Genomic DNA, 27,824 nt, shown 5'->3' with positions numbered 1-27,824 from the left:
ACAGCGAAGAAACAGGAGAGATGACAAAAAAGAAGAGGAAGAGGGAAAGGAGAAGAAGGACGGAATTGGCAGAACCCAAGTCCAGTCAAGAGAAGAAGCAATGGCATCCTACAACGCTAAGAAAAGAGGTGAACAAAGAAAGGGGGGGAAAACTATATCAAATAAAAATAGGATGCCCGTAAGCGCTCCCTTGCCAAATATCCCTCCCCCTGAATTTGAATATTTGTTTTTTTCAAAATCCCTTCAACCCATCCGCCCATACCGATATACGGATAAAGGCAACCCACCCCTGTTGTTGAGTCCCCTCCCGTTTGCGCCAAGCCATGCAATATTAACAGCTGCTTTTTGCCGTGAAAGAGCCATCACGAAAGGCCAGCACTGTGTGAGTTTCACCAAGACAACACCCATTGTTCGAGACAGAGAAAAAAAGAGCTGAGAGAGGCAGACTGGTCCGCCTAGTTTCTGCCGCAGATGATAAACAAAGTTTGACCTCCATGCTGTCAATACAGATATTAATCGCCTTCAAAAGGTATGGCTCTTCACATCCTATACTAACACCCCATTCCTTTCACGAATATGTGTTGATAGCTGCGTCCGCTGCCCAGCTGGATTTCATGGGCAGCTACTGGATTGTCTATTCCATATCGCGGTTCGATTTAAGCCTTTCTGGCCTTCTTGTTCAGACCCTTTGCCTTTCGTGATTTAATGTCAACCTCGGCAAGCCACCTGCTCGCCTTGACCAGCTGGACCACGTTGATGATCTGCTTGGCCAGCATGATGGGAAAGCTGACGCCGGTGATGATCCAGGGGAGGGTGGAGTCCATCTTGTTTGCTCGGGCAATCTCGAGGGCTGCGGCGCTGAAGGGATCGGGGAACATTTGTCGGAGGAGAGAGGTGTTGACCGGGACACCGGGCTGGATCTGGCCACCGCTGGTCTCCTCCACGCTCTTGATGAGGTGGGGCGAGAGGAGGGGCGAGGAGAAGGACAGGAGGTAGAGCGCAATGAAGAAGACTTCGTTGAATAGGCAGAAGACGAAGAGAACAGTCTGTAACAGCGTTTTTGTCAGTACAGCAAGCCTCGATGGCGGGAGGGTTCCACTAGTGGTCGGGAGGGTATGCGAACCTTGTTGGTGTAGTACAAGTTCAACAGCCAGCTCTGGCTCTTGTCGATGTTCTTGTGGCTCGAGTCGGAGCCTCCAACGACCAGAGTGGCGTACATGTGCATGTAGTGACTGGAGAAGTCGAGCGCAATCAGGCCCTGGAAGACAATGGCCCATCGCGGGAAGGCCGAAGACAGGAAGACCAGCAAGCACGAGGTGGTGCAGCGGTCCGTGACCATGTCCAGGACGGCGCCGAAGCGAGTCGACTGATTGAAGTATCTGGCAGCATATCCGTCGAGAGCGTCGAGCAAGCAGGAGACGCTGTAGAGCAGGGAGCACGTGCGAGGGTGCAGGGGCATGTAGTATAGAGAGGCAATAGCAAGGACGATTCGAAAGTAGCCTGGCAGCGCAGCAAGTATTAGCAATACTCTCTAGATTCTTCCTCCGTACGGGGTCTCATCGGCAGATTTGCACGCGTACCTATAATGTTGGGCCAGAACAGAAAGATGTTCTCGTCGCCGTCAGAATCCGAGACTTCCGGCGCATCGCGGGTTGAGCCGTTGCCGTCAACAACGGCAGTGGAGCGGTCGTCGTCAGAGCCGTGCTCGAGCTTTTCTTGGGCAGCTCGCCGTCGAGTCCGAGGTGCCGACATGGTGGCGGTGATGGGTGTGCGATAAGGTATCACGAAGCTGGACCGCAAAAGATACGAGGGGCAGCAGAGTTGCCGGCAAGCTCGCGTGATTAACGACCGAAGGGTGCCAAGGTGTGCTCGGTGTTCGTTATATATGCCTGAGCTTTTGGGGGGGGAAGAAAGCAAGGCGGACTTTGGCGGGAGGGAGGGGTCCGGAGTTGAAGCTGCACGAGCGGCGGGCGGCTGTAGAAAACCACGGAGGGACCCGAAGCGGAAGATGAGAGGCGTCGTGGGATGAAGCAAGATGGGAAAAAGCTGGGCGAAAGAACGGATGCGAATGGAAAGATGCTACAGAAAGTTAAGGAGAGCTTGATTGGAAAAAGCAAAGCTGGGTACAAGTACGCAGCTAGCAGTCCATGGTGGCGGACACGGTGTCGCAATTTGGCGGCTGGGACGGTGCAAAAGTCGCCGCCGTCAGCCTTGTTACTCGGTGGCCGCACGTGGTGATGCGCCGAGGCGGGTTAGCCCGGGCGGTGTGGATATTCATCCATCCAGCCCATTTTGATCCTTGAAGATTATTGATCATTTCATGCGCTGCCCAATCTCCGTTCCGCACTCACACCACAAAGAGCATGAATTTGATTCTGCAGCTGTTTGGCTTTGGGTCTCGCAGAAACTCTCATTAGCTGGACGGTGGGAGGCAGCCCTTCTAGGTCGAGGCTTCTTTTATGGCAACATGATAACAGATGTTTTCTTCAGCCACATCGTCACCGAATCAGAAGCACCAGATCGTCAGGCATCCAGGCTGAAAGCCGTGTTTGCTTGCTTCAAATCCCTTCCTCAGCCCCCCCTGCCAGCTCATCATAGCCATTCCTTCAATCGACTTGGAGGCTTTGACATGCGCAGTGCAATGTTACTGCCCCGGCCAACCAACAATTTCGTATACTCCGTAGACGTCACACCGAGTGAGGCTCCAATGCCGCCTTGTGTACGTGCGAAAATACATGTGCACCCTCCAAAGTCCACAGCGGGCCGAGCAGACAGGCATGGGTATGTCTTGTGTATCTGGACTCGTATGCCTGCAACTCCGGAGCCCAAGGCGGCGGATTATTCCCTGGATCCCATCCCATCTCCTTGGTCCCGGGCCAGAGACAAGGTTCCCTCCGCATTGCTGGGGGGAAAAGAGCCGCGTGCATGTATTGACAACGCGCGACACAGCGCCTATTCGCAACCATCACAGGTACGAGTACATACATGTAAGTATGTAGTAGCAAGGCCCATGCGGAGAATTGCTGCGCATCACAATATCTCTGCTGAGTTTGGTGTCATTGTTATCGTCCCTCAAAGTAAAGTTGCAGGCAACGCGCGTACGAATGCGTTTAATTGACGTCGGGTGGACAAAATAAGCGGGACTGCAAATTACCAATATTAGACTTTAGTGGTTGTGCAAAATCAGCAAGGAAGAATGCTTGTTTTTGCTTTACGTATACTTAAGTTGTTAGTACTCCATAAATATTTTTGAGTACATGAGATTTACTTTTGGTTCTGTAAAAGAGCATCTTTATACCCCATACAAAGCATATGACTTGTGTAGTCCCGCCCCAGTTCTAATATCGCCAGGCTGGATGCCGTAGCCGGTGATACGAGGATTAAAGCGCAAATACATCGTCCGATTTTGTAGTAAATACGCCTCCAATCAGATAATGCATTTAATTCCATGAGATTCTACAATTCTGCCTCGAAAATCGCAGCTCTTCAAGCCCACTCATTGCCGGATTCTCCCTCACGTTGGCTTCTATAAACTTCCGTTGCAGCGAGCAAGACCACAGTCCCTCTACACAGAGTTTTCTTTGTCTACTCCCGCACCTCTACGAGTTAAACACTCTCGCTCGAAAAATTATAATTGCCACTAGCACATCTTGTACATAGATATTCCTCTCCCCAATAATCCGAGTCGTAAAAAAAAGTCACGCTGCTCCGATAATATGCGTCGGCGTTGTTCGGGATCTTGAACTTTCTTAAGTAAGCTAATTTACATACCTGAGGTAAGAGTCACACCCCGCTTTTTAGCACAGCTGCTATACTGGTACCGGGCCCGCTATCACCAAAGCCATCTACTCAAAGGACCTTCTTTGTATTCTTTTTCTCTTTCTTTCTCACTTTGGGTATATCGTCACTTTGGAGATCCCGAGCACCTGCGCTCCAGCAAGTCCTATTGATGGTTCGCAATGGCTAACCTCATCACTTTGGCCACGTGCTCCCTCAACCAGTGGGCGCTGGACTGGGAGGGAAATCTTGCACGAATTCGCAAGAGTATTCTGAAGGCCAAAGAAGCCGGAGCTACCTTGCGAACAGGTCCTGAACTGGAAATCAGTGGCTATGGCTGGTAAGTTCTTTGATGTCATCAATATGGCTGCTACTAGGATAATACCTAGTGCTTCTCAATAGTCGCCGAAACGGCCGAGTGCTAACTGCAACTGATAGTCTCGATCACTTTCTTGAATCCGATGTCTATGATCATGCCCTGGACATGCTATCCAAAATCCTAACGGATACATCTCTCCATGGCATCCTCATTGACGTTGGTCTCCCTCTTATGCACAGAGGCTGCAGATACAATTGCCGTGCCATGATCCTTGATGGCAAGCTGCTGTGTCTCCGTCCCAAGATATACCTGGCCAATGATGGGTGAGTGAATAAGACTATCTTGTCTTTCACTCAGCAACATGAGTGTTCAAAACCCTTCGGTGCTTTATAAATCATCAGCCGGGAGCTCTAGTATGAGCATTGACTGATGATCCCTTTGCTATAGAAATTTTAGAGAAAACCGCTTCTTCACTCCCTGGAACCGCCCCAGATATGTCGAGAAATATAACCTTCCTCCACAGATCCAGGAACACCAGGGAGTTCGACAGGTGCCTATTGGTGACATCATCTTGTCTCTTAATGATACGACACTTGCAGCCGAAACCTGCGAAGAACTTTTTACTCCTCAGGCACCACACATCAACATGTACGTATTCCCCTTTACGAAAAATAGCCTCACATCATAGCTGTTTCGAAGCTTGGCTGTTGAGATACATCCCAAACGTGGTCCTGTCACCTGCATTTACTAATATTTGCTTCAGGGGTTTGAACGGCGTTGAAATCTTCACAAACAGCTCAGGATCTCACCACAGCTTGCGCAAGCTCAATGAACGAATTGCTTTGATTCAGGAGGCCACCCGGAAGAACGGCGGCATCTATCTCTACGCAAACCAGTCAGGCACGTTCAAGCCAAGCTTCCCTTTATTAATCACTCATCTGCTGACAGTCTATAGGTTGCGACGGTGACCGTCTGCTCTACGATGGCTGCTCAATGATCATGGTCAACGGCGAGATCGTCGCTCAGGGCGCACAGTTTAGCTTGGAGGATGTCGAGGTGGTAGTTGCAACGGTCGATCTTGAAGAAGTACGATCATACCGCTTTGCTCCGTCTCGTGGTTTCCAAGCCACCCAAGCGCCAGTATACGAGAGAATTGAGGTCGATTTCCGACTCACGCATGACACTCTCCGAATCCTTGAGATCCCGACACCACCTAGGCCAGCAAGATATCACCTCCCAGAGGAAGAGATTGTATGTGCCCTTACCCTGATGTTCAGCCGGCATATCAATATCCACCCAAGTACCATTGACAAACTAGAGTTATTTCTAACCATGGATTTCGTGTAGGCTCTCGGCCCGGCATGCTGGCTATGGGATTACCGTAAGTCTTTGTGCCCATCACTTTGTTTATTACATCTACATGAGCTCTTTCAATAAATTTTTGATCTCGTCTGCTAATCATCGACCAAAGTGCGACGAAGCAAAACCTCAGGTTATTTGGTCCCGCTATCAGGAGGCATCGACTCATGCGCCACAGCCACCATTGTCTACAGTATGTGCCGGCTTGTTATCCAGGCTGTAAAGGACGGGAATGAGGACGTAATCGCCGACGTTAAGAGACTTGCTGCCTACTCTGATAAATTGCCCGATACACCAGAGGAATTCTGCAACCAGATCTTCCATACCGTGTACATGGGCATGGCCAATCAAAGCAGCAAGGAGACTCGACAGCGTGCCAAGGATCTCGCCAAACGTATTGGCAGCTACCACACGGATATGAACATTGATGATACTTACCACGCCACGAAGAACTTGCTTACACAGGGCACTGGATTTGAGCCCAAGTTCAAGGTTCACGGAGGCTCAGCTGCCGAAAACTGTATGTGTTTTTTCTCTGCGAAGCCGTCACTATTCAATGAATTTGCTAACACGGTCAACAGTGGCTTTGCAAAATATCCAGAGCCGGTCACGCATGGTAATCGCCTACTACTATGCTCAGATGCTGCCGACGGTTCGACAACGGCCTGGTGGAGGAGGCCTGCTGGTTCTTGGATCGAGCAACGTTGATGAATGCCTTCGAGGATGTGAGTAATTTTGAAGCATTGACATCCTAATTCGATGTATGCTGACAGTGTTGTGCTCTAGATCTCACCAAATACGACTGTAGTTCCGCTGATCTCAATCCTATTGGATCCATCAGTAAGACCGATCTGTGAGTGCCAATGGAGGAGATGCTGGATGAAACGCTGCTCTCAAATCATCCCACATTCGTCTCACAGACCGCCAACGCACATTCCAAAACAAGACGTGGCTAACTTTCACTTTAACAGTAAACGATTCATTACCTGGGCAAGCAAGAACTTTGATATGCCCATCTTGGACGAATTCTATCATGCCACTCGTGAGTCAACATTCGCCAGCTCGCGAATCATCACCATTTTTACTAACAGCGCAACTAGCCACGGCCGAACTCGAGCCCATCACTGAGAACTACGTTCAAAGTGATGAAGGTAAGTGAATTCAACAAACAAATGATAAAGATCTTGAGCTGACGAGACAAACGCAGCCGACATGGGCATGACCTATGACGAATTATCCCGCTTCGGGGTAAGTACAGCAATCACATCAAAAGTCACACAACCTGGACTAACCTTACCATCAACGACAGACTCTTCGCAAGCAGCACAAGCTCGGGCCGTACGGCATGTTTCTGAGACTGCTCAACGAGTGGGGCGGCCACGGAAAACTAAGTCCGCGCGAGATCGCCGACAAAGTCAAGCGTTTTCATTTCTACCACTACATCAAGTATGTAAACTTCTCCAACCACCCCCTTCTGCAATTCAAGGCATTAATAAATCAAATTAGTCGGCATAAGCAGACCGTCGCTACACCTGCGTAAGTCTATACTACTCCCCATAGGTCGATTCAGCGTCGTGTCAACGGGGGTGGCCGCCGAAAGGCGGATGCTCGTCCCACGAATTTCGAGCATTTCCCCCCAGAAATTGGTCTGCAGACGGATCTTCTAATTTCATTTTTTCTAACTCTCTTCTTTTACACACAGTTACCACGCTGTCGACTATTCTCCTGATGATCACCGATTTGATCTCCGTCCTTTCCTTTACCCCCCCGCGTTCGAGGGCTGGTCGTTCAAGAAGATTGACGAGCGCGTAGCAGCGTTGGAGAAGGCTCTAGAACGGAAACAGGCTAAAGCATAGAAAAGGATTGATTTTTCATCAAGAAATAAAACCAAAAATTTACTCGGATATTACTTCCCAAGCCACCGTTATTACCATGTGTTGACTGCTCTCTTCCCCGTACGTGGCACCCTCACATGCTTTCAACTGACTCCCGGCCGGACGCCGGTTCCGGGGCTTGCTGTTGGCTCCTCACAACTTTATCAGGGTGCAGAGCGTTATCTTTTTTTTCCCCAAAGGATCCCGGTTTCATAATGACCAATTAGGCTATTCGGCGCCGCCAACGGCATATCGCTTCTGGGATGAAAAGCCACAAGCCAACGGGCACCAACGAAGAACAAGCATCATCATTGGGCCTTACAGTTCGTCACCTACCAACAGCATGTTGCTAGTCTCACAGTCCCATGTCCCGTATGGAGCAGCAACCGCTTTGTACACGTCCATTTAGCATTAGGTTCCCACCCCTTGAACGAGTGATGTATCATTTTGGCGAGCTTCCGGGGAATGCTTGCCGGCATTGACGGCCATCGTCCTACTCCTCCTACTACTAACTAGCACTGCTACTGCGGGAAGACATAGTAAGAAGGGGGAAACTCCCGGTCCTATTGCGGAGACTTTTGAGGCCTCGAAAGACGCCTTCGCAGAAGATGCAGAAAGAAACGAAACTGCAGAAAGCGCAAAACAGCCATGGGTCCCCTCCCCCCCCCGGGGACTAACACCGAGAGAAGAAGAAAAAAAGTGCTACATACGATTTCTAATGCAACCCTCCGTGGACGAAGAAAACGAGCGGGGGGTGGTTGCGTGTGGCATCCTTCGTCATCTTTTCTCTCTCTCTGCTGCTGCCGTCAGCCCAAGTTGGATCAAGTTGGCCCGTCTCACTCTCTTGCCATTAACCAGAAACGTTGTTGTCAGCACAACCACTTGCACATCTAGATCTCGGCATCCCCGTCGATCACGGTCCAGTGAGGCAGTGGCGCGAACCACAAGCCCGACTATTGTGTGTGAGATCGTGGCTAGGGCCATTGCGGGAGTGCCTGTGAAGTCGAGGCCTAATCCCAACTCTGCTAGTTGGCTTGGGGACGGGATTGTAGGTTCGTTGCTCGTTGTTCGCCGTTGGATGTATTCATTATGCCATGTTAGGCATTGGCTTTCCCTTTTTCCCAATAACTAATGTATAGGACCTATCACAAATACAATACGAACACTGGACACTCTATACTCGTACATGGTTATCGAGTAATGTGATTATCAAGTGCCAACATGCCCAGCACCGCTCCGTAATTAAGCGGAGATTTTTAAGCTGGCGGTAGCGAGGGACTGGGATTATGAGTTGTCTCGGTGGTGCCAGGCAAAGGGGAACAGTCATTTACCATCTGTGCTTTCCGTATCCCGTGGCCGCCCGTATTCCGCGTTCGCGTTCCGTAATACTGGGTTGTTAAATTGCCGGTGTTATGCTTGGGGTCAGATCGGCCAAGGGACGATGCATCTCCTTCTCCTTTCTGTCAGGCAATTAGCACAGGGCTCGGTCATTAATTGCCGGAGACAAAAGGAGAAGATGGGGTTGGCGAGACGGGGTCCTTGTCGATGGCGTTGTGGCGTTAGAAGTTGGTCCTTTTTTGACAGGTAGGCGCGGAGAGCCGAAGAAGCAGAAAGAAAGAGTTGCATAAGCCATCTCGTTGCGAGGGCACGGAAGTCCGCACACACGGGCTCGCGGTTTCGAGCCCGCGACAAGTTCCTCAAACACGACGGCTTGCGGACACAGATGCCAAAGGCGCTTGGGTTTCGTTTATCGACTCTGGGGGCTCCGGGACAACGCTATGCTAGGGCGAGGCAGGGGCTCGATGATAGTTGGGATGCGGAAGAAAAGCCGACTTGGCCCGTCATGCTCGAGTCCATTTTTTTTTTCGTGCGTTAGCCGACTTGTCTGTTGTTCGCTTGGACTGTTTGGTTTGTTCGTTGTGCTAGTGCAGAGAGTATCCTCCCCCTCCCCTTTCTCTCTTGTGAGTGATGATCGGACGACAACTTCGGAGATGGGCGCGGACGGCTCACAGGAGCATACAAGTACATCCAAGCAGTAGTAGTACAGTAGCGCATCAGCAATGACATTTTGACTAGAGTGAGTGCTGACGCCTCTTTTTTGCTTTTCCTCCCTTGTTTTTCTTTTTTCTCCTGTTCCCGCTCTGGCCCCCAACGTATTCATCTCGGCCGGGGATAAGACGCCATGTAGGCTCGAGCATTAGCGCAACGCGACCTGCCTTTCTTTGGAGGTTGCGATGTGATGCGTTGCGACGACGGCAATGCAGGAGCATCAAGACGGACACTTTGCTCTTTTTGACGCAGGGTCAGACCACACCAGACCAGTCCGGCAAGGTCAGCACAGGCACCGTCCATCCAGGTCAGAAAGCGGCATGTACGAGTGCTGGTGCTGGACGATGTAGCAGCAGTATTACCGGCGGCATCTCTTGGCTCCAAGGGATGAAAATGGTCGTGCGTACGTACGGTGTACCGTGCCGTAGGATGCATCAGCATCAACGACGTTTAGTCCTCTCCTAGCACCGCACACGCATCTTTACTGCCGACGTCTGAAGGGGGATCGCCGTCCATCTGCACGGAGCAGGGCTGCGGCCAACCACTAGTCGAGCTCCGCACAGACATTGGTCCAAATAACCTCTGGTCCGACGTGTAGTATATCTTGTGCTTGGAGATGCCAGGCCCTTCTAGTCCAGCGCCACCGACACACACAGTCGGTAGACTTTGCAAAAGTAGCACGATTATGTCGTAGGTGCAGGCATCCGCTGGCAGCCCTGAGTTCAGCAGCAAGTCCTAGCACCGCTGCTAGGGAGGTACTCGGTCCCAGCACGTCGTCGTGGTTGATCCGGATGGCATTGATGGCGCTTGTTAGGCCGGTCCAGATGTTGGGTCTCTCGATGCTTGGATGTCGCAAGGCGGGTCTTGTGGTGCCGAGAGCCAGCGACGCAGAAGACGCCTCAAGTCTGGCCGATGCCGCTGTCGTCGTCGTCGCGGTTTTTTTTTTCTTTCTTTTTTTTGCCTGCAACCTGTACCTATTGGTATGGGTACAAGCATCGGGTTGATTCGTTGCCACGCATGTCTCTCGTATTGACCCGGTACCGGTACTTGCAATTGCATGGAACACTGACACTGACTGACATGAGCTGATGGTAGCTGGAGATTCATCACAGCAAATCACATCCAATGGGATCCAGGTCGACGACTCGACAGGCACATGCCCTGCCGCAGCTGAGGCCAGTGGCTCCTGCCCACTTCCAGTTGGCTGGACACGCCGCTTCTCCCAGCGCCAAGGGACTTGCGCATGTACCGGTACCTGGCCGGGGCTAGATCCGCTGCATGATGCTGGCAGCCTGTGGCCGGGTCTGCAAGTTGGTTTTGCATGTTCCAGCACGCAAAAGACGGTGCCCCCGCCATCTCCTAAAGGCCCGTCCCACCAGCACGCAGCGTACCGGTACATGCAATGCATCCCATCCCATCCCCATCCATCCATTAAGCAGAGCCACTACCGTTTGGCACCGACTGCTAGGGTTCCCTAGCATTAGCAGCAGCATTAGCAGCAGCAGCAGCAGCGCTAGCAGCGGAAGCTGGGCTGGGCTTGTGCTGGGCTGGACCTCAGTCTACGGGGAGCTGCTCGCGCTACCCTAACCTTCTAAACTCCACTAGCTTGAGCACTGGAGTTGGCCGCACACATAAAATGCACTAGGAGCACAAAAAATAGCCCTGTGCTGGGGGAAAAAAAAAAAGTTTTTGCCGCCAGAATCAAACTCGCATGCATGCATCATCAACAACGCCGGCGAGCTACTAGCGGAACTGGATTGACTCGGATCTTGCTACCTAGTAGCTAGCTCTTCGCTCTCCTTTTTAAAGCCCAGCTGGGGGCCTGCGCTTGGACCTCCGGCGTGCGAACACATTGATCAGTGCATGTTCGAGTACGGTCGTTAGATTCATTCTTGCATCTCCATCTCCATCAGCCCCCTGGTCGAGCGTCGAGCAGAGCAAAAGCAAAGCAAAGCCCTTTTCTGCTACGCTCCTCAAACCGAAACAACACAATCCTACCCAAGCCAAGCCAACCCAAAACAAAATCATAACCAAACGAGCCGAGCAAAAAGAGAAGAAAAAAGAAAAACCCTTCCTTCTCTCAACATCGACTGAACCCCCTCCCCCCCCCCGGTGGCGCTCATCCCGTCCACAACCAACCCCTGCTCGAACCACCCCAGCAACTCTGGCTCGTTGATCCTGCTGCTGCAGGCACTTCCAGGCACGGTCACCAAAAGCCCTGGTGGGATCCCATTCGAGACTACAGTACTTGTCGTCTGCGGCAATCGGAACGGCGCATGCCAAGCACCAACTGTCTCTTCTCTTGGTCTCTCTATCCTCTCGTCTCATCTCATCTCATCTTTTCTCTTCCTCTCATCCTCTTCTCTCTTCCCCCCTTTGGCTGTCAACGTCTGACTGGGTAGCCTGTCTATCTGTCTGTATTTTGTGGCGTTGGTCACGTTCGCCAGCTGTCCTTCACATCTAGGGCTCCTCAACTGACCGAGCTCCCTTTCTGGACCGGGCTTTATTACATCTGGCTGCTGAGTGACCCGGCATCGTCTCCCGGTGCAGCTGTTTCAATTTCCTTCTTTTTCTTTTTCCCAGGCCTCTTTCTTTTCTTTTTACCGTCCTCCCGTTATCTCTCGTCCCCTCTAGTCCACCGCATTTACGCAGCCATCTTTTTTTACCAAAACCATTCGGTGGTCGCCGGCCTACCTTTTTACAACGCAATATCGGGTATCGCCGCCTGCATTGATTTGCCTGCTACGCTAGCATCTGCTTGCTTCTTCCTCACTCCCTCCCTATTGCAATCTTACCAGGGGACGAACCCGACATTAAAGCAACTTTCGCTCAGGGCAATCCTTTCACTCACCTTCTTCTTTTCCTCCCGCACGGCTCGCAAAGCTCAAGGTCATCTCTCCCGCAGCTCTGCGCCAGCATCGTTCCATCTTTCCCGCCACCGCAGCACCCTGAAGATTGAGTTTCCAGCAGCCGCAGCCATGGCACCACACCCAACTCTCAAGACGACCTTCGCCGCGAGGAGCGAGACGGCGACGCACCCCCTAACCGCCTATCTGTTCAAGCTCATGGACCTCAAAGCCTCTAACCTGTGCCTGAGCGCCGACGTACCGACAGCGCGGGAGCTCCTCTACCTTGCTGACAAAATCGGCCCCTCCATTGTCGTGCTCAAGACACACTATGACATGGTCTCTGGCTGGGATTTCCATCCCGAGACTGGCACCGGCGCCAAGCTGGCCACGCTGGCTCGAAAGCACGGCTTCCTCATTTTCGAGGATCGCAAGTTCGGGGACATTGGCCACACCGTCGAGCTGCAGTACACCGGCGGATCGGCGCGCATCATCGACTGGGCCCACATCGTCAATGTCAACATGGTGCCGGGCAAGGCATCTGTGGCCTCCCTAGCCCAAGGGGCCAAGCGATGGTTAGAGCGGTATCCCTGCGAAGTCAAGACGTCGGTCACCGTTGGCACTCCCACAATGGATCACTTTGACGACATCGAAGAGGCCAAGGAGGCCGAGCCCGTCACCGTCACCGTCAATGGAAATGGAAATGGAAATGGCTCCTCCAGCATGATGGAAAAGCCCATTTACTCTGGCCGAACCGGAGACGGCCGCAAGGGAAGCATTGTTTCCATCACCACCGTCACCCAGCAGTACGAGTCCGTCGCTTCACCTCGGTTGGCAAAGGCAATCGCTGAGGGAGACGAGTCACTATTTCCAGGCATTGAGGAGGCACCGCTAAACCGTGGCCTCTTGATTCTCGCCCAGATGTCTAGCCAAGGCAATTTCATGAACAAGGAGTACACTGAGGCTTGTGTGGAGGCGGCTAGGGAGCACAAGGACTTTGTCATGGGCTTCATCTCCCAGGAGACGCTCAACACGGAAGGCGACGATGCCTTTGTCCACATGACCCCAGGCTGCCAGCTCCCCCCCGAAGATGAAGACCAGCAGGCGAACGGCACCGTTGGAGGCGATGGCCAAGGCCAGCAGTACAACACGCCGCATAAGATTATTGGCCTCTGCGGTAGCGACATTGCCATTGTGGGTAGAGGTATCCTCAAGGCCTCGGACCCCGTAGAAGAGGCAGAACGATACCGGTCAGCGGCGTGGAAAGCCTACACAGAGAGGCTGCTGCGGTAGAAGGGAGAAAAACAAAAGCAAGGGGGGGGAGTGCGGAGCTGGGAGAAGCTCCTGTCCAATGCCCGCATCATAGAATGCAATGTATTTAGGCGAACTCTGTCTTGTTCTTCCTTTTTGTGGTCTAGCTGGGACGTTGCCCAGCTACGTTGATATCATTGCATGCACAAAGGTGGAGGCGAACTGAACATTGGTGGATCTGGAATTTGGAATTTGGTACGATATGCTCGCGAGTTAAGGCAAACAAACGTTGGGAATTTGTAGGAACATTTAGGATCAACGTCGATGGTTTTATTCTACTTTTTTTTTCTTTTTCTTTCATTATATAATGAATACGACGGGAATTTCCCATGTCGATGGTATACTACCTACATGTACTAATTGGCCCGTTGGAGGCTTTTCCGCTGCTGCCAGTGCTGTATCTACATGATATAAACACTTTGGCCGCTGCAACACGGCATCTGCGTGATCCTATTCCCCAGCAATACTGTCAATATTATCTGCTAGCTCTGGAGAAAGAGGCCCATCCATGCCCAAAAATTAAAAAACCACCCACCCGTTGATAGCAACCACCCAAGTCTAGAACGGCACCGATCCGGATTAGTTACTAAATGCTGGTGATTAAGGCTGCCCTGCCCATATCCGGGATTACCTACTAACCTTAGTCGAAGCACGGAGCAACACTGTCCGCCGACGCACTATTTTCTGAGCCGCGACAAGGGCTGCCAAACATGCGGTGCTCTAATGGCACAATTTACTTTACTTTCCTCATCCGATATGTCTACTAGTAGTAGTAAGTAGTAGTCAAGCTTTGGCCCCCAGAAGAGGCCGCGTTGATGATTACTATACCTATTCTCTTGGGCGTTTTAACTCTACCATACGTGTATACGCTTGGCTCATACCTTGTTCTTAAGCCCAAGGATGTCTGTTAACTGATGAGCGAAGGAATAAAAGACAGGGAGTACGCGAGAGCCGCCACCCAGACAGGCATTACTTACGCTCCGTAGACAGCTCAGCGGGGATGTCTGCATTCATCTTAATTTCCATTACTGACTGGCTACATGTATTACAGAGCAACCCGGGGAAGACCAATGCCGGTCGGCACATCACGATACAGCATCCATCTCCGTTGACAAAAGAGTAGAGTAGAGAAAACAACGGCAGTAGTATTAGAAAGCACATTCGATTTGCAAGTCATATATCGTATGTGAGTACGTACGTCAGGACAATCTACCTAATCGCCGGCGACCCGGATTTAACGCGGAGGCCTTTTGCGGCAATGCCTTTGATTCTCCGTGGTCGCCGGTGGCCCCACCTGCTGCCATTCTTTCGGTGCAGCTCTTCAGCTCAAGTTTCCAGGCTTGCGCAGTTCCGCATTGGTGCTCGTCCACCGACCGTTTTTTTTTTCTTCTCTCACTCCTCACCGTTGCCGCACCCTCAAAACCGCATCATCCGATTCCACGAGCGAAACAACATGGCCGACATCGAGGTGGCCGTCAACGTGCGGTCCGAGCGGGGCCCGACCAAGAAGCGGAGACGGGTTGTCATCTCGTGCACCGAGTGTCATCGACGGAAGCAAAAGGTCGGGACCGAGCCAAGCCCGTGAAGCGAAGCGATGGGAAACGCTAACGTGGCGAAACAAACAGTGCGATCGCGAGCTGCCGTGCGGGAACTGCAGGTCTAGGAACAAGGAAGCCCACTGCGCCTACGAGGCCGGAGCGCCCACCGCCCGCGACCAGGAGACGCAGGCTGGCCTCTACACGTCCAAGCACGGCGATAGCGTCCCGCCAACTTCGAGAGCCGAGCCGCTGTCGTCCATGGCCACGTCTTGGGGATACGCCCAGGCGGGGGCGTCCACGCTCTGCTTTCTGCAGAAGATTGAGAGGGCCAGCGAGGCGGATGGGGAGGATGCGCTGTCCAGCACCTCGGGCCACGCCGCATACCAAGATACCTTTGCCGTCAAGGAGAAATACAAGGGGCTGATCCGACTGCTGCCCGCCAGGATGTACATTGACCAGCTGGCGGACATCTTTTTCAGGGACTTCAACTGGCAGTATTACCTCGTCGAGCCCCAGATCTTCTACGAGCTGCTTGACCAATGGTCCAACTTGCCCTTCAAGGTCCTCTCTTCACGCGGCCCGGAGGCCTTGTCGCCGGATCTGAGAGTCTTTCCAGCACTGCTGTTTGAGGTCATTGCAACGGCAATGCTGGTTCTTCCAAAGCCTCTCCATGAGTCTTTTGAGTCGCTCAAATACGCCGCCAACATGACGTTTGAGGATCTGGCAGCCGACTACAGCGAGTCTGGGATTGCCATCATCAACCTCTTTGGCCCCAAGATGCTTTCTTCTACATCAATCCAAGTTGGATTCATGCGAGCGGCCTTCCTCAAGTATACCGCCAACGTTACTGAATCGGTTTGTGGATGCCCATGGGACTCTTACCATACAGATGTGATGGTTTTGCTGACGCCGGTTGTGTGGGTTAGTGGCACCAAATCGGTAGAACGATAAGGGACGCACAAGAGCTTGGCATGCATCGAGATGCACTCGATCCCAAGCCGACGTCCAACGATGTAGAGAGCGTCTTGTTAAATCAGTGGCAGGTGGAGAAGAGGAGGCATCTTTACATGCTGTTGGCAACATGGTAAGTGTTTTCCTTCGCCACATCACCCAAGTGAGAAAATCAAAAATTTCTGACGACAGACATGAAACCTGCGTATAGGGACATTCACATGTGTCTCATCTTGGGCCGCCCGGGCTCTCTAGATTACAGGCATGGAATGCCATCAATTCCCATTGATGCACGCTTTACGACTGCATCGGATCGATCCAAGACGCCAGTCATCCCCAGAGAGGAAGGCATAGATCCCCCTACACCACTGACGAGAAACCTGTTCTTGTACAAGGTCATGATCCCACTGCGGGATGTTCTGGACTTGGAGGCGGAAGGGCCGTGCCCCAGAGACTTTTCAAAGGTCCACAAGGTACAGCAGAACATCATGGAGATACACGATGGCACGCCGGCCGTCTTTCGGATAGAGAACCCCGACAGGCAGTGGGACCACAGGCCTGATCTGCATTGGCTTCAGCAAGCAAGGTGCCTGGCTGAACAGATGTTCCACTTCACACTGGTCGCGCTTCATCGGCCCTACATCTTCCATCGGGAAGAGAGTCGGGTTGAAGTCATCAAGGGCAGTCTCGGCATGCTTGAGATGCAGAGGCAGCTGTTTGCAGGGCTGCCACCAAAATCCTGGAGGAAGTATGTCTCGCCCAAGTTTCGAAACTACACACATCCTCCTTGAGAAATATTGGCTAACTCTTGTTTCCCCTCTTGGTCTAGCTGGCATTTGTTCTACGGTAGTTTCGACGCCGTCACACTGATTGCAACCATCTACATATTGTTCCCTTACGAGAATGCCGAGTATCGAGAAATTGCGCTGCAGCATTGCCACTGGACGGTCGAGCGGTTTGCAACCATGAAGGACATGAATCCCCTGGCCAAGTCGGCGATTGGAGTTCTCCGCGCAGTCGTGGCTAGACTGGTCAAAGCCATTGGGAATTGCGCACCCCCATCTTCTATCGGCGCTTCTGCTGATACTATACGCAACGCCTCTGACACGCCTCTGTCGACCACGAGGACCATGGGGTCGACGCCGGCAAGTTCGATTGGTAGGGGTTCGATCGGCCGGAGCTCAGTCGAAGGAAGTTTCAAGATATCCTCTGAGCCGGTGTCGTCGGCGGTGGCGGCCCCGTCTGCCGCGGAGGATGAGTCGTCCGCTTTCTCGTCAATGATGCCTGGCGGATGGGAGATGCCACAAGACGGGAATGGCTTCCCCGGCATTGCGCCCTTCTTCGCGATGGGAGATCTCATATACAAAGATCTGACGGTAGACCAGGACGAAGATGTCGCTCTAAAGACCGACACGGAGATGCTTGGAGAGGATTCATTCTTGTGGCAATTCGAGGGAGGCTTTGGGCAAGATACAGTGTGGCAGCTCTTCAACCAGCATCAGCCAGGTAGCAACGAAACTGGCTGAGACGGGAGGCCTTTTGAGGATAGCGGGATGTGCCGTGCCGTGTGAATCGATTGAAGGAACTAGCGGTGATGGCGCGGTTGAACGGGCCAGGAGAGAGGCGAAAAGAGGGTTTGATGAGGTGGCTGGACTCTTGTGCTACACTAGCAACGAAGCTGGACGCTGCTGCTCGTTTTCCCGAGACACGCAGAGAGGATTCAAGCGGCTGAGTCTTTGGGGGGGCAAGGATGATTGGTTCCAAGGCCGACAAGCGAACGCTTCTTGATGCGCAGAGCCGTTTGAAGACGAACAGACGAGTGCCCCTGGTTTCCAGCTTTGCTTTCCCCCTGCTGAGGCCACAGACGGGACAAGACTGCATACTCGTACGAGTACCACCCAGTTACCGTTACAGCTTGGAGAGGATCGGGGACCACAGCTTCAAGTTGTTGTTGTTATCATTAGTACTGCACCGTACTGACACAGAGAATGTCTGCACCCAGGATCGTCTTTTTCTGCTCTGGAAAAGAAAAGTACAAACAGAAACAGGCAGAGCTTCCATCCAAATCTCAGCTCCGAGGCTGACAACGGGATAAACGCCTGCGCTAGTCTGCTCCGGGCCATGTTTTACCGCTGACCGCCGCAAACCCCAGCTTTTGCGCAAGACGGAGACATCAAGAGGTTACTTTTAATAGAATGCTGTTGGATGGTGACTTGCTTAATTTTAAGCCCTCAAAAAGACTCCAAGTTCAAATTTAAGTGCTCAGATTTAATCTTAATCCCGGCCTTGGGATTAACTTGAAGCCGTCGAGATGAATCTTGATCCTCATGGCTACCATAAATGACGAACAACGCCGCCCCTCTAGGTACCTAGGTAGTTCTGACTTGCACTTCTTGCTTGGTGGACACACAGCGCATTCAAGCAGATCAACCGTGCAATTAAATCCTTCTATTCAATAGTGCACTCACTACCCCAGACAACCAACAAGCAAAGGCTGAACCGGGCATTCATTGGTTCATTCATTCAGCCTCAATCAGTGATTCATTCTGCTTCCTCAATTCCTTTCCATTTCATTCCAAAGCAAGGGGGTCTTGGCAGTGGTGCAAACACGTGCAACACCGCCATTGCGAACCACTACAACGGGTGGCCGCAGTGGACTGAAACACTACAGCACAGCACAGCACAGCACAGCACCTACTCAGCTGGGTTTTTAGAGGGCCAAAAGAAAAAAAAATCTACCTGTGCCACTGAATCGCCACTTTTTGATCTCAACAACAATCAAAATATTCACACGGCATAATATCTTTCTTCTTTCCCTACCTGTTCATTCGGTCTTGCCATCGTTCACCAGCAGGTCAAATATAATCAATATATAACGAAAGAAGCTCTTCTCTACTTCTTATTTCTTCTGCACGGCTTTATCCTCCCTAGCGCTCTCACTAGGCAAAGGCAGAAGGGGAAAAAATCGATTTCAACATCCTTCGCAACAGCGCCAAAGAAGATAAGAGAAAGAACATACGCACACATAAAAAAAGAAAGTTTTTCATCACTTGAAGATGGCGGATAAGATGGTTTCATATATGGGGCCGGATACGATTCAGAGTTTTGTCAACCGATATCATGCGTTGCGAGATCATAATGACACTTCGGAGAATTTAATCAAGGTGGGTGGATTTTTTTTTTTTTCCTTCCATGCCCCCTGCTCTATGATATTTGACGATGCTTTCTTTTTGTGCTCTTTTCCGAGCTCAACACTGGAGTATGAATGGCCTGAAACGCGACTACTTGCTTCAGTTCTTTCATTTCTGCTCTTTTCGTCATTGAATAACTGACCACCAGCGAAATTTTATCATGTTCTTGTTCTTCTAACCATGTTTGGACCCTTCAGGAACTCATATTACACTGCGATCGTGTCGAAAATGAACTCCGCCAGGAAAGCCAAAGGCTGGTCAACTCTCAGATAAACCTTGTAAATGCAGTCAATGCCCAAAGGGAGCTGCAGCAGCGCGTTCAGCTGTGCGAAGCTCGCGAAGAAAGCGCACATGACAAGACGAGCAAGGAGGTGGACAGGGTAAGGGTATGCGAAACCTGTCCTCTGTTTTTTTGGGGCAGAGTGCAAGATACTGACGAATATCTCTCATAGAATCATAATCCTTACGTCATGGTCTTGATAGATGGCGATGGTCTTGTAGTACGTTGCGCTGTTGAAATCTTCTCCCAAAGGATTGAGACTAACTTTCTTTCTTTTGATAGTTCCAAGACACATGGATCAAACAAGGCCTTGAAGGCGGAAAAAAAGCTGCCAATGCGCTGCTATCGGCTGTGCTAGAAATGTTTGGCGACGAGGATGGAGATTTGCAAATCATGGTCAAAGTCGTCGCCAATCTTTCGGGACTCGCCAAGGCGATGCAGCGGGATGGCTGCATAGATAACCCGAGCCTCCTGAAAGACTTTACGCTCGGCTTCACCCAAGCCAAGGCCTCGTTCGATTATGTTGACGTTGGCTTTGGAAAAGAAAGGGCAGACTTGAAAGTCAAAGGTATGATGAAGAGTGAAAAGCTCACCTAGAGCGGCAAACACTGGTGACCATGGAGCTAACTTTGTTTTGTGTCAACTCAGAAACGGCGAGATGGCACCTGCGGAATCACAACTGCCGACATATCCTGCTGGGCATTTCTCACGATGCTGGCTACGCCCCCTTCCTGGACGAAACTGTTCAGAGCGAGGCCACCAGGCAGAGGATCAGCATCATCGAGGGCTTCGCTACGGTGCCTGAGCTTGTCGCCACCAAAGTCGGCATAACCAAACTAGGCAACGGTCTCTTCCGCGACGACAAGCTCTTTGACAAGTTTCCTTCCTCCTCGCAGGCAGTCCTGACACCCAGCCAGCCGACGAGCGCAGCGGTTTTGACTCAGACAGTTGTAAATGCAGCAGCATCTAGGACGGCAAGCCCAACCATCAGCGCCAGCAGCTCTAGTCAGACTCGCACCCCGATCATCTCCTATGCCGATATCGTGTCGAGCGCCAGCCCGCCGCCGCAGATCACGCTCCCCTTGGCACGAAAGCCGACGCAGACGGCGTCTTGGCGGGATAAGCCCCAGGCGCGAGCTCAGTCAGAAACACACTATATGCTGATCCCGCCGACCACGCCTGATAACTGGAATCCCGGCGCCCGCGGCCTCGACGAGCCTATTAGAGTCAATACCCTGATTCTGGACGTCATCAAGCGACGAAAGGATGGCGACAAGCTATGCAACAATCACTACCTCCGAGGACCTTGCGCTAAGAGGGATATTTGCCCGTTTGCCCACGAGTACAAGATCAGCGACGAGGAGATGAAGGCGGTTGCTGTCCTGGCCCGCCAGAATCCGTGCTCTTCTGGTCAGTTCTGCGAACTCGATGATTGCATATACGGCCACCATGTAAGTGATGCATCTTCTAGTCAACCAAAGAAGAAGTTTTGTTGTGCGGCATGCTCACATTCACTTTGGCAGTGTCCCAGCATTCGAGACGGTGTTTGCCAGCACCCGTTTTGCAAGTTTTCAAAGGAAGCGCACCCTCCCGGGACGCATTTTAAGAATATCCATATTACTGCCAACTTACTTAACTAGAAGTCGGGAAGTACAGAATCTATGGCATACGACCCCGTATTTACGATTCGAGAATAATGAGAGAGAGAGCCTGAGACCGTTATCCATGCCCATTAGACCTTTTAAACCGCACAGCCAATGGCGTATGACCCGAGATTACACGATACGAAACTAATGAGAGAGCTTGAGACAAGATTGACATTGCTAATCGAGGGGGGACGTTGCTTAACAGGAAACTTGGAGTTTGGGGCTTTTCTTTTCTTTTCCTTTCTTTTCTTTTCTTGATCTACGCATGACACGGCTTTTGTGAATCTGAGGCAGCTCTACCTTTGTCAAGTAACGATTATTGAGTACGTAGTAATTCTACAGAGAGTGCACAATTCTTTCTTTCACCCAAATCATTTTTATTATCTTGTTCATCCAAAGCCTGGAGTATCAGAGCATGTGCTCTGGTTGTATAACAATGCTGAGCTCCAGCCAAGACAGTACAGTCAAGGTACCTGTTGGAAATGCGATTTCTCACCAAGCGGTAGTAAGCATACCAGGTATTCCCCAGGTACAGCCAATTAACCCCACCAACCACTTCCAGCAACGACCCCACCATTGAATCCGGCAACTGGCAATATCAAAATTCCCAACTTCAACCTTTCCACCTCACTCAATCCTCGGCCTCTTTTTTCCCTTTCCCTTTTTTCTTCTTCTTCGCATCACCAATCGCTTTTCTCTCCTCTCCCATCCTTTCTTCCACATCCTCTCCTCCAATCTCCCTCTGCAAACTCAGCGCCAATCCTCCGCCCAACATGTCTCACCCACGGGTGGAAGAAGTCTCCGACAGCGACCCCGACATCATCTCGGACCCCGAAGAGGTCGACCTCGACGACTTTGCCGAATCAGACATCCTGCGCGCCCGTCCGTCGGCCCAGCAGCGCACCGTCGACTCCTCCGACGGCGATGAAGACGAGGAAGACATGGCCGCCAGCGTGCCCGCGCACATGCTCAACCCGCTGTCCGGCCCCCAGACGTCGACGCTGCCCCCGACGGCCGACCGCTCCGTCTACAGCAGCTTCCAGTGCCTCTACCCCGTCTACTTCGACGCCTCGCGGTCCCGCGCCGAGGGCCGCCGCGTCAGCGCCGCCCTGGCCGTCAAGAACCCGCTCGCCCGCGAGATCGCAAACGCCTGCTCGCGCCTGCGCCTGCAGACGCTGCTCGAGCCCGAGAAGATCCACCCCAAGGACTGGGCCAACCCGGGCCGCGTCAAGGTCGGCCTCAAGAAGAGCCCCGGCGCCGCCGACGTCGCCAACAAGCACCACCTGTACGTCCTCGTCGCCAAGCACCTGCGCGAGAACCCGACGACGGAGAACTCGCCCGGCCTGAGGCTGCGCTTCGGCGGCCAGATCCAGCCGCCAGAGGGCAAGCCTTATCCTAAGCCTGCGGTGCCGCGCGGGTGGAAGATGGGCGAGTATCTGCCGTACTTGAGCGCGGCCATGACGGGAGGGGGCGTCTCGGAGAATTTGTTCAAGGATATGATGAAGGAGATGCAGGGAGGTGCCGATCCGATGGCTGCGTTGATGGCTAGCCAGGGGGGTGGTGCCATGAGCGGCTCTGAGGAGAGCACGAAGAAGAAGAAGAAGGATAAGAAGGGAAAGGGGAAAGCTTGATGAATTTGGACGGGGTGGAAGTGAATGAGGAGGAGGACGGTTTAGTCTAATACCCTGATGGGGGAAAGAAAAGGGGGGAGGATTTTGTACAATTTTACGCACATGGTTCGTCCGGAGTCAAGAGATGGTACTGTGATGCTGGCGATGTTATACGACTTTCAATAATGACGAATTCGTAATGATTCAGTGAACATAAAGGCATGAAATATTGGAATGTGAAAAAAATGTCTATTTACTCGAACCACCCATTGTGCATGCGAATCTATCTGCGAGTTCCTAGTATAAGGCTATTTCTACGACAATCTCCATCTCTCACACATATTACACCCCCAAAAGGCTAATTTAACATACACCAGCCAGTCCAAAGCACACAAGAAATTCCACATCATCGCATCTATTCATCATCACCAATCCCCCCTTTTTGCGTTTCCATCCATGCTTCGCTCGCTCCAACACAAAAACAGCGCATCGAATCTCAAAAATCTTGAACACATACAAAGTAATCATCGTAACGGTACATCTAAAAGCTAAGGTACATACAGGAACACCCTCAGGGAAGAAGAGTCGGCTAAGCAAACAGGGGGGGTATACAGAAAGCTTCAAAATCTTCCATTGTCTACAACCACTCACACCAAAACAAAAAACCAAAAAAAAAAAAAAAAAAAATTGTAAAGAGTCGTTTCTTTTTTTCGCGATTCATACACACATGATGTTAATCAGAGGCTCATTATACAGCGGCAAACTTCCTCGTGGCGGCTTGCAAAGCGTCCCACTCCTGCGACCCAACAATCTGCACACCGTCTCCCGAGTACGTCGTCAACTTGCCCTGCGCGGCATCGCGAGGCAGTCTGATTCTCAGCCGAGCCGCGGCCTCTCGCTTCGTGCCAGCCTGCTGCTTCTCTCTGCCGATGCTGATACTGCGATCCTGGGCGAAGAGCATGTCCGTCTTTTTGAGCACCGACTCCTGCCAAGTCCTCCAGGCCTCGAGTTCTTCTGTCTGCTTCGCGGCGTGATATTGCGGTGTCGTTCTGGCAGGGCGCCAGGCCAGCTTCTGCTTGGGCGCGGCGCTGAGGTCGAAGACGGTGGCCGACGTTGCCATCTTGAGGAGCTCTCCAAGCACGTCCCTGCCCTCAGCAACGACCAAAGCCTTGCGCTGCTGCTCCGAGCTGGGATCCTTCTTCAAAGGCTCAGAGAGCCACTCGTAGTCTTGCTGCTCCTTCATGCGCGCACGGCGGTTGTCGTCACGCAGATAACGAACTGCCGCCTGTAGGCTTTCAATGTCCTTCTTCAGCGCATCCATTTCGCGTGCCGTGGCAACAGCCCGCTCCTGGCCAGCCTTCATGTCCGCAGCGTCGGCGCCGTCAGCATATGCTCTGCTGTCGCTAGCAATCTTCTTCCACTTGTCTCGCTCAGACTCCAGGTTCTTGAGTTCTCGGTCTTGCTTCTCAATGTCTTCCTTGAGGCTGGTTACGTTGCCATTGACCTCCTCAAGCTCGGATTGCAAGCTGCCAATGCGCTCGACATTGGCCTGGGCATCACGCATCCGAGACTCGAGCGTCTCAATCTTGAGCACTGCTGTGCTAAGGTGTTCATCTCGCTGCGCAATCGTCCGACGGACCTCGTTGTGCTCAGCCTTGAGCCTTCTGAGCTCCTCCTCAGTGTCCACGGGAACTGTCTTGAGTATCCTGAGTTCCTGAGCACGGAGGCGCCAGGGAGACGGGCTAACGTCGTAGTCGTGAGTTTGGTCCAAATCGGCGGCGAGCGAAGCCAGATCAGATATCTGTTCGGTGGCGACCTTGAGCTTGTTAAGATAGCTGGAGAAGAGGTCGGACTCGTTGGTCTGTGTGGACTCGAGAACTGCCTGGCGGACGACATCGCTGACTTCTCCGTAGGTAAAGGGCTCGTTTCGGCCCTCGTCATGAGTGAGGAGCTTATGGATACCGAGGCCAATATCACGAGTAAGGCGCGCAAGCTCTTGGGTCAGAGTCTCGCATTGTTCAAAGGCGCCCTTGGTATCCTCACCCAGTGAGAGGGATCGTGCCTTTAGGTCTTCAAGAGCACGAACCGCCTTTCCGGCAAAGACCTTGGTGCTTCTGGTCTGCGTGATGGCGAGGTCAATCTTCTTTGCGAAATGTTGCGCCAGCTCTTCTTCTTCACCTGCGGTCGGGATAGCCCGCTGCACCATGCTTCGGATCACGTTGAAGGCGACAGTTGCCGAATCGAGGTGGCTTTGAACAATAAGAGCTCTCATGTGAATGTCATCAGCAAAGGCAGCGATGCCACTGGAGATGTGTACCTCGCCAAGGTGAGACATGAGCGAGATGGTGCGCTGGAGTTCGTCGGCGCACTTCTGCTCCTTCAGCTCGTCTCGTCGCAGGCCATCAATCCAGCTGTTTAGCGCACGTTCAACGGGCTCCAGCTCCAGCAGAGAGTTCTGGTACTTGGTGAATTGCTCAATAGTGCAGTGGCTGATGTCGTTGACAAAGCGATCGCACATGGAGGCGACCCAAACAAGCTTGTCGATGGCCTCACAACCGGCAAGAACATCATCCTCATGGCCTGGTTCGGGCTGCCCGTTGACTCGCTCCCGAATAAACCCGTTGACAAGGTTTGCCTTGAATGCCAATCGGCGGAATCGCAGGAGAGCAAGAACCGAGTCCTGGTCATCTCGGTAGCTATCGGGAAGGAACAGTTTGATAATTTCCAAGTGTTGCTCGGCCTCTTGAGCTTCAAGCCGTCTCAGCTCGAGGTCAATCGTCTTGACTTGGGCCTTTGAGGCAGAAATCTGGAGCTTCATGTTCAGATCCATCATGGCCCTTGAGCGGTCGTTGAGCTTCTCGGACTCGCCCTCGGTGACGGCCTGGGAGGCGCGCATGTCATCCAGGTCGCTTTGCAAGTTGGTGACGAGCTCTCGGAATCGTGATAGAGTGTATTCCATATCGCCCAGGTTAGCATCTTGTTGCTGCGCTCGTCTTGCTTGCTCAGCAATGACGCCGTCTCTGAAATCAAGCTCTTCCTGCATCTCCTTTTCGTTTTGGACATGGTTAATCTCGAGCTCGTCGTTGATCTCCTTGAGGTTCTCCAGGTCTTCAATGACAGCCTTGAGCTCCTCGATTTGCTCAGACATGCTCATGTTCCTTTCCGTCAAGTCTTCAATCATGTCTTCAGCACCCAGTGCGGTGTCTAGCTGCTGGCGCAAGTCTTCTACGGCCGACTCCGACTGTGCCAGCTTCTCCTTGGCTGTGGTATGTTCCTCTTTCAGGGCATTGAATTCCTTAAGTTCCTCCTCCATGCCCGCAATCTGGTCTCGGAGCTCCTGCTCCTGCTCTTGCGTGAGATCTCGCAGTCGTAGCAGCGCCTCTCGCAATCGTTCATTGGTGCGCTCCATTTGCAGCCAACCGGTGCTGGCACGCTCTTCCGGGGTCATACCATTGCTATACTCGGCGTTTTCTTCTTTCAAAATGTCGAGTTCCAATTGCAGCTCCTCGGCTTTTTCCTTCAAGGCATCCACCTCCATTTTCAGAACCTCTGATGTCTCCTCAGCCATTTCTCGATCCAGAGTGGCCAGTTCCAGGGCAGTGTCATGCTCTGCTTGAAGAGCCTCAAACGACTCATATCTCGCCTCAGCCTCCTTGATGGCCTTTCTTAGGTCTGTGTTTTCTTGTTGGATAGGTTGATATTTCTGCTGTAGCTTTTGTATGATGCCTTCGAATTTGTCTCGTTCTCCTTGAACCGTGTCCAGTTGCTTCAGCTTGTCTCGGTCTTCAACCCGCTTCCGTTCCAGGACCTTGAGCTTCGCCTTGAGATCTTCGATTTCCCTGCTCGCGGCAGTGCTGCCGACGGAGGACCGCGACGAACCAGCCGCCGCAGGCTTCTTTAACGAAGCCGCTATAGAAGGTACGGCCGAAGACTCGGCCGCAATCCTCTCCAGCGCATTGGCCCTCCCAGCGGCTGGGCTTGTCGGTTGCGGTGAGAGTATCTCATCCTCATCGGCTTCAATGGGGGAGCTCAAAAGCTCATCGGATCTGGTGGCCGAACTCGAGTCTCGTCCCCCCTGAGAGCTGGTAGAAGTCCGGCGGCCGGATTCGGGACGCGACACACCCTTGGGGGCAGTAATACCGCCACGTCCGCTGATGGGTCTCGTCGGGGCACTGCCGGATCGCGAATGGACTGACGATACCGACGACTGTCGCACTGACGATCGCTGGCCGGGTTGGGGAGGCGGAGGGGGTCCCATGGACGTGCGCGAGCCCGGCAGGGCCGTGCGAGGTTTGCCCGCGGCAGATGGCACCCGGACGGTTGAGGGTGTCCCCGTTCGAGAAACGCTAGCACTCGACGAACCGCTGAGCTGTTTGGTGGGAGATTTAGAAGGCGACTTAGTTTCTCTGTTAATACGGACATGCTAGATCGAGGGCGCATCAACTTACCCGCAGGTTGCTCGACGATTGCGACGGCTTGTGGTGAGGGACCGGGCTGGGGCTCGGCGCGTTGATGCTAGGCCTCCTCTTGCTGAGATTGGTGTCGCCGCCAGAGATCGAAGGTCTACCCACGGTGGGATGGAACCCAGACGGTCTGGCGGCCGGTTTGCGAGCTGCTGCAGCGGGCTTGGGAGCGGCGGGCTGCGCGATGATGGTGGCCATCATGGGCTTGACGAACATGCCATAGCCCATGGGGCAGTCAAAGTATCGCTCGCCCTGGACGCTTCCATCATTCTTGCCCGTCTTCTCCTCGAGCTCGACGCCGATCCATTCGCCCACCTGGAAGTGAGTCGGGCCGGCAAACCGCACAATAGCCTTGCGGCCATCGTTGAGCAAGACGGTCTGCCCAGGCTTGAAGTCCGGCATTATGTCGACAGGTCAGAGGGGGGATGTTGCATCATGAGGCTCGCGGGCGGTCGGGATGGGCGCTTGCTTGTGTGGTTTGGTTGTGAAATAGCTGTTTGCTTGCTTGCTGTCGAGATTGACGTCCAAGTGGGAGTTCGATAGCTGTACGGATAGGTCTGGATGAGCTTGGTAGCGAGGGACTGGAAGCAGAAGCAGAGGTATTAAGCAA

The 27,824-nt window shown here is 52.5% G+C and overlaps 7 protein-coding genes across 7 annotated transcripts; 5 read left to right on the top strand and 2 right to left on the bottom strand.

Annotated features, from left to right (window-relative positions):
• Nucleotides 1-656: 656 nt before the first annotated feature.
• Triagg1_6554 (uncharacterized protein) lies at nucleotides 657-1,752 on the bottom strand (the record flags this gene model as incomplete). Its single annotated transcript, XM_062901191.1, has 3 exons — nucleotides 657-1,046; nucleotides 1,124-1,500; nucleotides 1,581-1,752. 3 exons carry the CDS (start codon nucleotides 1,750-1,752, stop codon nucleotides 657-659), a joined length of 939 nt encoding a protein of 312 aa, XP_062754491.1.
• Nucleotides 1,753-3,959: 2,207 nt separating this feature from the next.
• Triagg1_6553 (uncharacterized protein) lies at nucleotides 3,960-7,311 on the top strand (the record flags this gene model as incomplete). Its single annotated transcript, XM_062901190.1, has 15 exons — nucleotides 3,960-4,117; nucleotides 4,216-4,419; nucleotides 4,544-4,744; nucleotides 4,860-4,861; nucleotides 5,052-5,347; nucleotides 5,444-5,477; nucleotides 5,568-5,975; nucleotides 6,037-6,180; nucleotides 6,242-6,308; nucleotides 6,427-6,497; nucleotides 6,556-6,606; nucleotides 6,663-6,703; nucleotides 6,765-6,901; nucleotides 6,962-6,991; nucleotides 7,158-7,311. 15 exons carry the CDS (start codon nucleotides 3,960-3,962, stop codon nucleotides 7,309-7,311), a joined length of 1,998 nt encoding a protein of 665 aa, XP_062754490.1.
• Nucleotides 7,312-12,356: 5,045 nt separating this feature from the next.
• Triagg1_6552 (uncharacterized protein) lies at nucleotides 12,357-13,517 on the top strand (the record flags this gene model as incomplete). Its single annotated transcript, XM_062901189.1, has 1 exon — nucleotides 12,357-13,517. The coding sequence occupies one exon, from the start codon at nucleotides 12,357-12,359 to the stop codon at nucleotides 13,515-13,517; it is 1,161 nt and encodes a 386-aa protein (XP_062754489.1).
• Nucleotides 13,518-14,988: 1,471 nt separating this feature from the next.
• Nucleotides 14,989-17,550, top strand: Triagg1_6551 (transcriptional regulator family: Fungal Specific TF; the record flags this gene model as incomplete). Its single annotated transcript, XM_062901188.1, has 5 exons — nucleotides 14,989-15,096; nucleotides 15,161-15,928; nucleotides 16,000-16,157; nucleotides 16,236-16,772; nucleotides 16,875-17,550. The coding sequence occupies 5 exons, from the start codon at nucleotides 14,989-14,991 to the stop codon at nucleotides 17,548-17,550; spliced, it is 2,247 nt and encodes a 748-aa protein (XP_062754488.1).
• A 1,530-nt stretch (nucleotides 17,551-19,080) lies between these two features.
• Triagg1_6550 (uncharacterized protein) lies at nucleotides 19,081-21,135 on the top strand (the record flags this gene model as incomplete). Its single annotated transcript, XM_062901187.1, has 6 exons — nucleotides 19,081-19,188; nucleotides 19,413-19,595; nucleotides 19,668-19,715; nucleotides 19,778-20,063; nucleotides 20,144-20,946; nucleotides 21,019-21,135. The coding sequence occupies 6 exons, from the start codon at nucleotides 19,081-19,083 to the stop codon at nucleotides 21,133-21,135; spliced, it is 1,545 nt and encodes a 514-aa protein (XP_062754487.1).
• A 779-nt stretch (nucleotides 21,136-21,914) lies between these two features.
• Triagg1_6549 (uncharacterized protein) lies at nucleotides 21,915-22,772 on the top strand (the record flags this gene model as incomplete). The annotated part of the gene is made up of 1 exon (XM_062901186.1): nucleotides 21,915-22,772. One exon carries the CDS (start codon nucleotides 21,915-21,917, stop codon nucleotides 22,770-22,772), a length of 858 nt encoding a protein of 285 aa, XP_062754486.1.
• Nucleotides 22,773-23,499: 727 nt separating this feature from the next.
• Nucleotides 23,500-27,616, bottom strand: Triagg1_6548 (uncharacterized protein; the record flags this gene model as incomplete). The annotated part of the gene is made up of 2 exons (XM_062901185.1): nucleotides 23,500-27,120; nucleotides 27,200-27,616. The coding sequence occupies 2 exons, from the start codon at nucleotides 27,614-27,616 to the stop codon at nucleotides 23,500-23,502; spliced, it is 4,038 nt and encodes a 1,345-aa protein (XP_062754485.1).
• Between the last annotated feature and the right edge of the window lie 208 nt (nucleotides 27,617-27,824).

The sequence above is a fragment of the Trichoderma aggressivum genome (assembly GCF_033847375.1).
Source record: "Trichoderma aggressivum f. europaeum strain CBS 100526 chromosome Unknown scaffold_026, whole genome shotgun sequence".
Lineage (NCBI taxonomy): Eukaryota > Fungi > Ascomycota > Sordariomycetes > Hypocreales > Hypocreaceae > Trichoderma > Trichoderma aggressivum.
This window is presented reverse-complemented; position numbering and strand designations above follow the sequence as displayed.